Source organism: Prionailurus bengalensis, chromosome D1 (assembly GCF_016509475.1).
Source record: "Prionailurus bengalensis isolate Pbe53 chromosome D1, Fcat_Pben_1.1_paternal_pri, whole genome shotgun sequence".
Taxonomy (NCBI): domain Eukaryota; kingdom Metazoa; phylum Chordata; class Mammalia; order Carnivora; family Felidae; genus Prionailurus; species Prionailurus bengalensis.
The window spans coordinates 112,604,167-112,616,241 of NC_057346.1; the positions used below are offsets into that span (position 1 = coordinate 112,604,167).

General features: G+C 62.7%; 1 protein-coding gene across 10 annotated transcripts in view; it reads left to right on the forward strand.

Annotated features, from left to right (window-relative positions):
* Positions 1–12,075, forward strand: part of ANO1 (anoctamin 1) — an 84,967-nt gene that overhangs the window by 43,732 nt on the left and 29,160 nt on the right. For all 10 annotated transcript variants that reach the window (XR_006297538.1, XM_043581945.1, XM_043581949.1 and 7 more), the window contains one exon: positions 10,149–10,231. Coding sequence is in view for 9 of the 10 variants with exons in the window: in XM_043581945.1 (XP_043437880.1) it covers positions 10,149–10,231 (83 nt within the window). In the remaining variant the exon portion in view is untranslated. The remainder of the gene's footprint in view (positions 1–10,148; positions 10,232–12,075) is intronic.

Below are 12,075 nucleotides of genomic sequence, written 5' to 3' on the forward strand. Positions count from 1 at the left end.
CTGAAGGGCCCCCTCCGGGGCTCCGCACACTCGGTATTGTCCCCGTGCACGGTGGGCAGGCGAGGGGCAGGGATGGGCTCAGAAGCTGCTTATTCTGCACGTGGGGACAGAGGCTGCCGCCGGCCAGCCAGGCGTGCGGTTTTTACCCGTCAGCGTGACCTAGATCCGCGAGGATCGGTCAGACGGAGAATCCGGTGCGGGCGGCTCATTGCTAAGCGGAGTGGGTCATCGCAGATGCACCGGAGCCCTCCATTCGGGAGGATTCTTCGGAATCTCGGAATCCTCGAAGGCGGGACCTGTGCTTCCCGACTCGGCAGCTGCCCCGGGGGTGCCTGGGGAGGTCTGTCGCGGCAGGAGAGAAGGGACGACGGGCGGAGCCAGCCTCCGCGGCAGAGCAGAGCCGGTGGCCGGGCTGCACGTGGCCGAAATCCTCACCGGGCCTGAACCCGCCCCGGCACGGCCCGGCAGCCTCCTCCCCTGCCCACGAGAGTCTGTTCAAACCCAAGGTGGGGTTTGAGAGAATCCTCGGCGAGGTCCGGGAGCGCCGGGCGTCCGGGGGCGGGGAGGAGAGGGGGGCGGGCTGAGAGGCGTCTCGGGGGAGGCCCGGGAGCAGAAGGCTGGGCATCGGGCCCGGTTCCTCTGGTACATTTCTGCATTTGCTGGAAACGGGGTCGGGGCGACTGGAGTGGCCGCCAGCTGTGGGATGGGTCCCGGTGAGGATGTGAGCTGGACCGTCTCCCCTTAGATGCTGTGTAGACCCCCCCACCCACCCTCGAATCTAGAGAGCCGCTTGGTGGCCTTAGCAGGAGCCCCTGTCCAGGGGCCTCCCTCCCCAAGGCCTCGTGCCTCGTGCCCCGGGCCCGACGCTGCAGCCCCCACCTCTGCCCGCTTGGTCAGGGGGTGGTTCCCAACAAGCACCCTCCACGTGGGCCCCTGGCTCTACTCACCCATTCGGAGTGCCCAGGCCTGCGTGGCGGCCAGGCCGCCGCCCCCAGTGGTCCGTAGGGTGACCCGTGAGCAGTGCCGAGCTCCTGAGCTGCTCGGAGGTGGCTCAGTGCCCCTCTGACTGTCGGCCCATGCTGCCCAGCGGGCATTTAAACCCCCCTCGGAACTCGGACTCCAGCCCCACCTCTTCCCCACCTCGCCCCGGAAGCCACGTGGCACGGGTCAGAGGCCCTGGCTGCGGAGCCTCGGCCGATGCTGAGCGCGTAGCTGAGCCAGTGGGGGTCCTGCCGCTGGCCTCACACCCGCTGGGGGTGCTTACCACGCGGGGCAGTGTGAGAAGTAGAGAAGATGTGTTGTGACGGTGCCTGGCTGAGGGGGGCTGCCCGTGTTCAGGGAAGCCTGGGAGGCAAAATTGATGTGTCCGCTGCCCTTGGAAGGTTACAATCGAGGAGTCAAGTGGGAGCAGCATGTGCAAAGGCCCTGTGGCGGGGGTGCGGGGCCGGGTGAAGGGGTCTGCCGGGGGCAGGGAGCAAGCGGGAAGGGTGCAGGAGGATCTCAGAAGCCCAGCCGGGGCCTGTGTTCTCACGGGGACGGATCAGAAGCCAGTGCCGTCAGCCCGCTGTGCCAAAGGTGTGCCTGTGTCCCATTCTGGAGTCCGAGCAGCAGATACAGGGACGGCTTGGAAAAAAGTGAAGGCAGGGCCAACCCAGCTGCAGTGGGGACAGCGTGTGGTCACGCTCGTCACCACAGCGAGCTCTGCGGCAGGTGCTTGGGCCAATGGTGAGAAGCCGGGTTATCCTGAGGGAGGCACAGCACGGCCGAGCAGGGAGGGGGCCTGTAGGAAGGGTCAGCAGCCGTCAGGAGACTGTGTCGCCTCCCTCCCCAGCCCCGGGCTGCCGGTGCTGTCCCACCCAACCCACTTCCCTCGAGGGGCGCTCTGAGAGGAGCCCAGCCCCCAGACTCCAGGTGACTCTGCAGAGAAAGGACTCGGGCCTTTGTTTCCTCTCTCACGCGGGCCGTTCCCGACGGTTGAGGAGAAGCCGGCAGGCGTGGCTGGGCTGGTTTCTTGTGACGCACAAGCGGTACAGTTAGAGCGTCCCCCCCTCTACTCGTGACAAGGCCTGGAAGGGCGTCGGCCTCCTGGGTTTTGCCTGTCCCGGGCGTGGCCTCTGGATGGGGAGCAAGCAGGCCCCCCGGGTTCCTGGAGCACGGGCATCGGAGGCCAGCCCGCGAACACGCCTGCTTCTGCGAGCCTCTCGGAACAGATCGTAATTTATAGGTGGCGGCGTTTCTCCTCGGCAAAGCAGCACTTTGTGTCCATTTTCTCCCTGCCCAGTGAGAGACCGTTCCCAGGCAGGGGGCGGGAGCAGAGGTCCCGGGCGCTCGGTGCAGAAATGAACCATCTTGAGCCATAACGCCTGTGTTTCCGGCCGAAAGGTGTCGGTACCAGGTGTTCAGAGACGGGGTCCTGCCCAAACCTCCCCGAGAGCTCCGTTGGCTTCCTGCCATCACAGGCGTCGTCTTATGCGTACCAGCGCCTCCACGGCCGCCCGCGGGAGCACGTGCAAATGTGCAAACGTGCGTGGGGCGCTGCACTTCTCTCCCGGGCAGTCACCCCAGAGCGGACACAGGCCGCGCCCGAGTCCGGGAGGGGTGGGCCAGCCAGTGCCCGGCGGTCAGATTCATCCCTCGCTCGCTGGGCACCTGCAGCCCGTGCACACTCGGGCGACAGAGCGTATCCGGGACTGTCCATCCACCCTGGCTCCCGGGAGCCCCCGCCCAGGCCCAGCCCGGCCCTGCTCCCCGAGCGGCAGCGGCCCTGGGCTCGTCTGTCCCGCATGCCTGAGCCGAGGGTCTCGGCCTGAAACAGCCTCCCCGTGGTTCTCACGCTGGGCTCCCTCCAGACCTCAGCGCTGGGCCGCTCCCCCACCACCCCCCTCCACCCCCTGCCTCTCTGGTCTGGTCCCAGGAAGCCCCAGACGGAGCCTGGGACACCTGCTGGCTGGGCGCACGGCCTCCCGGGCCTGCTGCGAGCTGGGAAGGTGCCCCTGGCAGGTGCATCTGGCAGTGCCCCCCCACCCCCCAACCCCGGCCCGGTGGAGCAGAGCTTGCACAGGCTTGACGCTTGGGTCCCATCCCACACTCAGCCGGGTCGGCCCTGCACCGGGCTGGTCGCATACAGTCGAGAGGTTAACGGCACCACTTCCCGGGCCAGACCCGGGGTCGGGTCTCCCCGCTCAGTCACCCACCAGCTGTGTGACCTCAGGCAAGTTGCTTCTGCTCTCTGGGCCCCAGGCTCCCCATCCGTAAAATGGAGATCATGATGCAAGCCACCCTGGGGGTCGCTGGGAACGTTGGGTGCGTCATTCCTGGTGACACCGTCGGGCCCGTGCGTGGTGTTGGCTGTCGCGTTGTGTCAGCTGTTACGTTGGCTCAGCGAACACTTGGTTCTTGAAACTGTGGACACAGCCCGGACCCTGGCAGGCTGGAGCTCCAGGGTGATCCCTCACCCCGTGCTTGGGGGCCTCTGTCAAACACGTCACTTTACCCCGTTCGGGGGAGACCTGCTCTCCACCAGGCACCGTGCAAGCAGCTTAGCTGCTGTGCTCAGTAATGCCCCCAGTGGCCGTAGCAGGTAGGCGGCTTGATGACCCCATTTGACAGATGAGCACACTGAGGCCGCTGTCCCAGGCTTTCTGGCGAACCAGAAAGAAGAGGCAGGTGCAGAACCTGAGCCCTCGCCTCCTGATTCTCCAGCCCCCTCCTTGGCCCCTGCCCCCTCCTCCCTCTGCCTGCACCGTGAACCCTCTCCCACCGACACGCGTGCTCCACACGGGCCTTCCTCGTTCCCGATGGCATTGCCCCAGATTTGCTCTCACCTGGACAGCTTCCCCATCTGCCCCCAAATATGCCTCCCTCCCCTCAGAACCTGCCCTGAGGGCTGACTGTGTGCCAGACCCCGGGAGAGGGCCCTGCTGTGGGTGACCTCAGTGCCGTCCCAACAGCCCTGGAGCAGGGCGGGGGAAGGGGTGGGTGGTCACTCTCTGATGGGGACGCTGCAGCACAGAGAGGGTGTGATTGGCCCCATCAGCTAGCCGGCCCTGCGGGGATCTCGTCAAATTCTGACACCTGCACAGGGAGGCCAGCCTGGTCCCCTCACGCTTCCTTGAGCACCTACTAGGTGCAGGGCAGTGCCACTCTGTAGCCCCAAAGGTGTCGGCCGGCCCTTGATAGATAGACCAACGTATGCGTCCACCCCGCCCCCCCCCCCAAGATATACGGAAAGGGGCAAATCTGTGTTCCTGCTGGCTGCCCCCCCCCCCGGCCCACACCTTCCCCAGCTTCATTTCCACCACAGAGAAACGACAACGCGCCCGTCTGTCAAGTGCAAGTTCAGCATACACACTCCCATTTGGGGGAGAAAATAACAAAAAGGCCACACCACTCCCGTGGAGCACTTACTTTAGGAAAAAAGGAGCTTATGGTGAATTGAGACAGAAGCCACAGGAAAGAGCCGGGGCGGGGGGGTGGGGGGGTGGGGAGGGCTGGGGCACGGGAGGTGCGGTCCAGCCCCCGCTGGTGCAGGGAGGCAGAAGGAGACGCCCCCTCGGCCCTGGCCTCTGCACAGTCGCCGTCACGCGTAATTGGCGGAGACCGCGAGGTTCGTTTTCTTTAAATCCCTCGTTCAGCCGTTCGTTCGTTTCCCTCTAGGGGATTGTTTTCCCACCGGTGCGTCTTTCTCGTGTCCTTTCTTCTGTCCCCCGGCTGCTGACGTTTCTGCTGGCACAATGGCAGAGCCACCAGACCTGCCACCGCCCGTAGCGGGAGCCGGGCCGTGTCACCTCCCGCTGCTCTAACTTCACGCCCGCTCCGCGGTGGGGTCCGCGTGCCCCTGCGCTGACACGCCGGGCCCAGAGGCGTCAGCTCCCTGCCGCCTGGGATTTGTGACATTTCAAAGCCTCCGATAAGGTGCGCCACAAAGCAGCTCGGAGCCCCGCTTAGCTACTTGCTGGGATCAATTTTCTGGAATTATGGCATAATGATGGGGTTTTAACTGCTTGTCAGTTCCGTGCAGAACAAAGCAGGTTGTTTGATTTGAGCCCCGGCTGCAAGAAGGCTCAGAAAGGTGGCCCTGGCCTTAATGAAATGGCGGAGATGTGATTGACATCCCTCCGGGGGCTGGGCTGGGCCCGGTCAAGCCCCCCAAGCCACCAGGGAGGGGTAGTGTCGGGAGAGCTGTACGGCCAGTGGCCGCTCGCGAGTTAACCCTTGTTCGGGGCGAGCAAGTACGGTGCCTGGTGACTCAGTGAGGAAATGAAGGGCTGGGGGCCTTCGCGCCCGAGCCCCGTCCCCCGCTGAGCGGTCACGGGCGTTTTCAAGGTCCATCTGCCGGACCCGCGGCTCTCAGGGGGGTGCGCCTCTGGTCCCCACGCGGAGGAGTTCTTGTGGGTGGCATTTCAAGGAGGACGCGCCCCTGGGCTGACGTGGAGCCCTGCCTGCCCCCAGGGCCCCGGGGACTGACACCCCAGGGATGGGCTGGGGAGCAGGTGGCAAAGGTTTGGGAGGACAGACGGACGGGTCGGCGCTTCAGACCCTCGCCTGCCTGCGTATGGGCAGCCTGCTGGGCTTGTTCAGAATGCAGATTCCGTTGTGCCCTGGAATCTGAGTTTTAACAAGCTCCCCTCTGCCTCCCCCCCTACCCCGCCCCCCCCCCCCCCCCCGCCCTTGGCAACCACCGATCCACCTTCTGCCTCTACGGATTTACCAGTAAATACTCCGGGTGTTTCCTGTAAGTGAAACCATACCACATGTGGCCGTTTCCTTCCACGAGAGCCGGGTCCTAGGAACGATCCTCAGGGGGGTCGTGAGGCCCCCAGAGTAGGCTCTGTGATCGAGCCCCCAGTGTAGACGGGGGGAGGGGGTGCTGCAGGGGGCAGGGGCCCAGGCTCACACCTGGATTTGATCCAGGGTGGCTCCCGCGTCCCGTGCTCACCTGCTGCCTCCGGGCTCCCCTACAAGCATGTGTTTGCCGACCATTGTGTCACAAAGACAAATGTTTGAAGAAAGAAGAATTATAGCTCGAGCGCCTGCTTCCGTCCTGGCCTGACTCCCTCTTAGGCGTCTGTCTTCGTGCCCTGCTGTCCTCCGGGCTCTGGATTTCGGGGACCTGGGCTCGTCTCTTGGGCCCGCTGGCCGCGGTGGTGAGGCCACGTGGCCATTCTTTTGCGCCCTGACCACGTTCAGCACACGGCTTGCCCTCAGATGGGGGGGGGGGGCCGCCACCCCAACCCGGCCCATCTTGGCATCTGTTCTGGGTCCGGTTTTCTGCCCCTGATGAACCAGTCACCGGATGGCTCAGAGCCTCAGTTGGGGCGCCCGTAAAGAGGGGTGCGTTATCCCCGCGTGGAGGCCTTGAGGCTGGGGTGGGAAGAGACGGGGCGTGCAGACACTGGTGGGGCTCACATCACGTCTGTGCGACGTGACCCCCTTGTCACGCTGGCACGAACCTCGCGGGAAGCGAGGGAACCTCGCGAGACCCACTGCTGTCCGCGTGGTCGGGGTGGGGGCAGGGCTCAGAGCACAGTTGGGAAGGACAGAAGGACGGGCACTCGCCTGTGAGCCCAGTCGCTCACAGTGTCCCTTGAGCTGAGACCCCGGGACTGCCCCCGGGCGCAGCGTGAGCCCTCACATCCCCTGCTGCCGGCCAGGCCTGAAGTCCGCAATGACTCTACCCCTTGGCTCCAAAGCTGGAGCGACAGCCTCAGTGCCAGGGTCCAGCAGCGGGGCCTGGTGGGGTCTGTGGCCAAGTGGAGAAGGTGCCCCCAACCTTTGACGAACGACGGTCTCCCCACAGCTCCAGCCTCCTGGTGCCAATGCTTCCGAGGTTTAAAGAAGCAGGAAATTAATTGTTTTATATAAAATGTTTTTATTTCTCAGACATAAGCGAAGCCACATGAGGCTGGTCTGTATACCAAACGCACTCCTGGCCATCGGGCTCCGGTCTTGGTCCTTGACCCAGATACCTCTGGGAGAGGGTCCTAGTATCTGTCCTAAGATGTCACAGCACCTGGGCGGCTCAGTCGGTTGAGCGGCCGACTCTCGATCTCAGCTCAGGTCACGATCTCACAGCTGACATCATGGATCCTGCTTGGAATTCTCTCTCCCCGTCTCTCTCTGCCCTTCCCACTCACTCGCTCACTCTCTCCAAATAAATAAGTAAACATTAAAAAAAAAAAAATGATCGGGGGGACCTGGGTGGCTCCGTCGGTGAAGCATCCGACTTCAGCTCAGGTCATGATCTCACGGCTCGTGGGTTCAAGCCCCGCGTGGGGCTCTGTGCTGACAGCTTGGAGCCTGGAGCTGCTTCGGATTCTGTGTCTCTCCCTCTCTCTGCCCCTCCCCTGCTCTCACTCTGTCTCTCTTCTCAAAAATAAGTAAACATTTTTTAAAAATTAAACAAAAAAAGATTTCAGGCACAAATTCTAAGCACGAGTGCCTGGGATCAAATACCAGGTGACCTTGGGCAAAGTTGTTAAACTCTCTGTGCCTTTGTTTCCTCATCCATAAAATGTCCATAAAAGGACAGTACAAGTTTGGCCAGTCCTCAGACTTCTTTTCGCCGTGATTATTATTCCCTTTAAAGACGAGCGAGTGTCCGTACAGAGGGCCGGTCAGGTTTAAGTGTAGATGCTGGGGCCAAACAGGATCGGGTTCAAATCCCAGCCCTGCTGTTGTCCTGTAGTTGACCTTGGGCATGGCATTCAACCTCCCGCGTCTCTGTGGTCGTTGGTAAATCCGCGGATAGAAATCCTTCCTACTGCGTGGCGTGGGTTGCGAGGGTCGGGCTAACCCGCCGGTGACTTGCGAGCACAGGGCGCGGTAGAGGGGAGTCCTCCTGAGCCCGTGGTGGTGTTAGCACACGGGCAGGTGGGGCCCCAGAGGCAGAGGTGGGGAGGGCCAGCCCGGGAACAGGGAGGACACGGGAGGCCGGACGGGGCGGGTGAACAGGCCCACCCTAGGGGTGCGCCGTCAGCCCTTCTGCACGTTCCCACGCTCGCTTGGCCTGAGCACTGAGAGGAGGGGCCGGCGGGCAGGACAGAGGAGTGAGGTGCCTTCCAGAACGGGCGTCGGGTGGAGAAACCCCCTCGTGTCTTCCTTCCTGGGAGATAGTGCGGCCTCAGCCTGGCCCGCCCGGCCCAGCTTTCTCCCAGCGGCCACGGCCACGGCCACGCTGCTCAGCATGTGGTTGCTGGACGCACCTCGGTAGCCCGCGGGGCCGTCTCTGCAGCTCCCTCGCTTTCCCGTGCCCCGTATCGCCAACGGGAAGGCCCTGGAGGTCAGAAGGCGGGCCGAGGGAGGGATGGGGTACTTCTGCCCGCGTCCCCTGCTTCCCCGGGGCATCTCCGGCAGAGGCTTTTGCCAGCTCTGTGGCTCTGACACCCACGGGAAGGCTCCCCCCCCCCCCCCCACACTGTGACGCTGGCTGCTCGGGGGTGGCCCAGCGGGGCTCTGACAACACAGCCTCTCGTCCCCCCTCCCTGACCTGCCCGGCCAGCGGCCTCCTGTTGCTGAGTTCCAGCCGCCGGCCGCTCACCTCCAGCCGCTCACCTCCGCCCTTGTCTCCTGGGCTCTCCCGCTGGCTGGGCGGCCGGCTCCCACGATGAAATCACCCCCATTTGAGAGACCTGGAGAGGTTCCTGGTTCCTGGCTGGGCCCGGCTGGTTCAGCAGCTCATACCGAAAGCACACCCACTGTGCACAGACATGTGCAAACTCAGAGGCCCTGTTCTGACGCCTCCTTAATGCAGAGGGGGGTACTTCTGGACGGAGGGGGGCACTTGTGGACAGAGGGGGGCGCTTCTAGATGGAGGGGTGTACTTCTGGACAGAGAGTGGCGCTTCTGGACAGAGGGGGCGCGCTTCTAGATGAATGAAAGCCCTCTGAACCTGAAGCTGATTCAGACTCAGACCCCCTCCTTGCCTGTTCCGAGGCCACATCCCTTCCTGGTGACGGAGCTCACTGCCGGGGGCTCGCCCAGAGGTTCACAGCGGCACATCTCACTTTATTTCCATCTTGACCCCGCCGCTTACCAGACAAGCCATTTAAGTTCCTCTGGGCCTCAGTTTCCTCCTCTGGAAACCCAGAGAAGGAACAGCACCTCCTTCCTCTGATGACTGTGGGAGGGTTTGGGGTTTTCTTGTTTCTTGGGGTTTTTTTTTTTTAAGTTCCTTTATGTATTTTGAGAGAGGGGAGAGAGCGTGTCCAAGTCGGGGAGGCACAGAGAGAGAGAGAGTATCCCAAGCAGGCTCTGCACCATTAGTGAGGAGCCCAATGTGGGGCTCGAACTCATCAGCCACGAGATCATGACCTGAGCCAAAGTCGGACATTTGAGCCACCCAGGCACCCCCGGGAGGTTTAAATAAGGTCACTACTTCCTGTGACAGGTCTCAAGACAGTGCCGGGCACCCGCGAGCTCAGAGCTCGGATTGACGTGATGACCGCCCTTATCATCCCTCCAGCCCTCAGCCTCCGCTGACTGTCGTTCGGGGAGGAGGGTCGTTGATAATAGATGATTCCCCACTGTTGTGCGCTAAGAGCCATTCATTCATTCACCGAGCGCCACTCCGCGGAAGGGCCCCCGTCCCGGGATAGGGATCATATGGAAGGTGGTGTGGACACCGTGAGCAAGAGAGGTCCCAAGAAGAGTTGGGTTTTCTCTGACACTGAGGGGGATGATCAGGGGCTTCCTGGAGGAGGCAGCGTTTGAACTGTGTCTAGTCTGTTGGGATTACAGCTAAGAGTGCAGCTCAGCAGTCAGACTGTCTATGCGGCCGTGAAGCTGGAGTGAGTGACCTTGGCCCACGCTGCGCCCTTTGTGACCTCAAGACACCCACCTGTGACCTGGGGTCCTCAGGATTGACAGAGCAGGATGTTAGGAGCACAGGCTCTGGGACCAGCCTGCCTGGCCCCTCCCTGGCTGGCTGAGTAACCTTGGCCGGGACTTGATTTCCTGTGCCTCGGCTTTTCCATCTGTAAAATGGGAGAGTGAGCGTCCCTGTCCTGTGGGGTCTGAGGGAAGGCAGAACAGGTGAACTCGCGTGAAGGTCTCGGTCCAGAATGTCGTCACCCTCGCCGGCCAGATGGTGCAGAGGACGAGAGTGCCCTTGTGTCGTCGATGACTCTGCCTTCCCTCCCTGCCTGCAGCCGCCACCTTCATGGAACACTGGAAGCGGAAACAGATGCGGCTCAATTACCGCTGGGACCTCACTGGCTTCGAGGAAGAGGAGGTGAGCGGGTTTGTCCCTGCGATCCCCACGCCGCACCCCTGCCCCCAGCCGGTCGCCTCCTGGGGACTCACAGGGGAGCCTGAGATCGCGGGGTCTGCTCGAGTCTGTGATCTCGAAGCTCCCGTGGACGCGCCCAGGCTCCCCGCACTGACCCCGTCACGTCTGGGGCGGCCCGGAGGGCCTGGGAGGGCCGGCCATCCTCTTTGCCTGCAGTCAGGCCTGGCTGGGGAGACCCCTGCCCCAAAGCCCCTGGCCACTGCCCCACCCCGGATCAGTAGCTCCGGCCAGAACTCCCTGGGGGCGGTGGGAGGGACTAAAGAGGAAAGCGGCCGCCACACACAGCTGCAGCACAGGACGGAGCTTCATCGTGTGGCCCCACGGCCACGACTTCCTTTTATAAAACACATTCTTGTTTTTTAGTTTTTATGGGTTTTGTTGACGTTTTTATTTTATTTTATTTTATTTTGAGAGAGACAGAGTGCAAGCAGGGGAGGGGCAGGGAGAGGGGAGACACAGAATCAGAAGCAGGCTCCAGGCTCTGAGCCATCAGCACAGAGCCCGATGTGGGGCTTGAACCCGTGAACCACGAGATCATGACCTGAGCGGAAGTCGGACGCTTCACCGACTGAGCCCCGCGGGTGCCCCTATGTTATTTTATCTTTAAAGTAAACTCTGCCCGCAGCATGGGGCTCGAACTCACGACCCCAAGTTCAAGAGTCACATGCTCTTCTGACTGAGGCAACCAGGCGGCCCTACGTGCTTTTTTTTTGTTTAAAGAAGCCTCTCCTGCGCTTTCACTGTGACGGGGAAATCCCTTCCACTGATTTTCTTAACATCCCTCTTGTGCTTGTGTTTTTCCACACACCGCGCTCCCTCCTGGGACTGAAGGGCCCGCCGCTGGTCAGCCGGGGAGGCCGGTGCCGCCCCTGTGCTGACTGTGCCGTCGGTAGACAAGGGGGTGAGAGAACCACAGCGGCTTGGAGACACAAGATCGCCCTCTCGGGCCAGGCTGCTGGGTCCCGTCCCGATGCGGCACCGCCCTCGCCCTGTGACCTGGGGCGAGTCTCTGTGCCTCAGTGTCCTCGCCTCTCAAATACAGATTGAGGAATAGTCCTCACTCGGTGGGGTTTGAGGGGATCTTGAAGGTTCAGCAGATCTGGAGCAGGGCCCAGCCGCGGGAAGGGCCCCAGAACCGGGCCCCCAGCTAGCCACCGCCGGCGGGCAGTTCTTTAGGGGTGCTGCCCCACATGGAACCCAGCACGCTGCCCCCACGGCCCGGCCATCCACCTGGGCGTCCGCCGGGCAAGCTGCCTTCCTTGTAACTTTCTATCAGAAATACTCGAGTAGCACAGAAGGCGGTCGTCTTCCTCTTTAAGAAGATTTAGAATGACGTGCCTGTGCTTGAAGGCGAGTGGGGTCCGGGGTGAGGGGCAGCCCCCTTTGTTCTATCCCTCGGGGACGTTGGACACGGGTCCCCAGCCCGAATGAGTTCCCCGGAGTGAGCCTCCCGCCCCCCGACAGCTGGCCGGGAGCTGGTCACTGGTGGGGAGGCAGTTCCTCTGTGGGGGTCTGAGCCCCGGGCCGGCAGCCAGCACGGTTGGCTGGCCCGCGTGCCCTTCCCCCCGGTCTCCGACATCCGGCCCTTGGGGGCCCCCCAAGCCCCCACGAGCTGCAGGAGCCACCCGGGCGGCCACGGCTACGGCCGGTCCCACCCCCGCGCCCGCCTCGCCCGCTGTGCGTACCTTCCTCCTTCCTAGTTCTTGAGAAAACGATCTCGAGAGGACGCAGCCTGTCTTTAAAAAACAGCACAAAGTAACGCGATCTTTTTGTCTTTGTTTTTACGT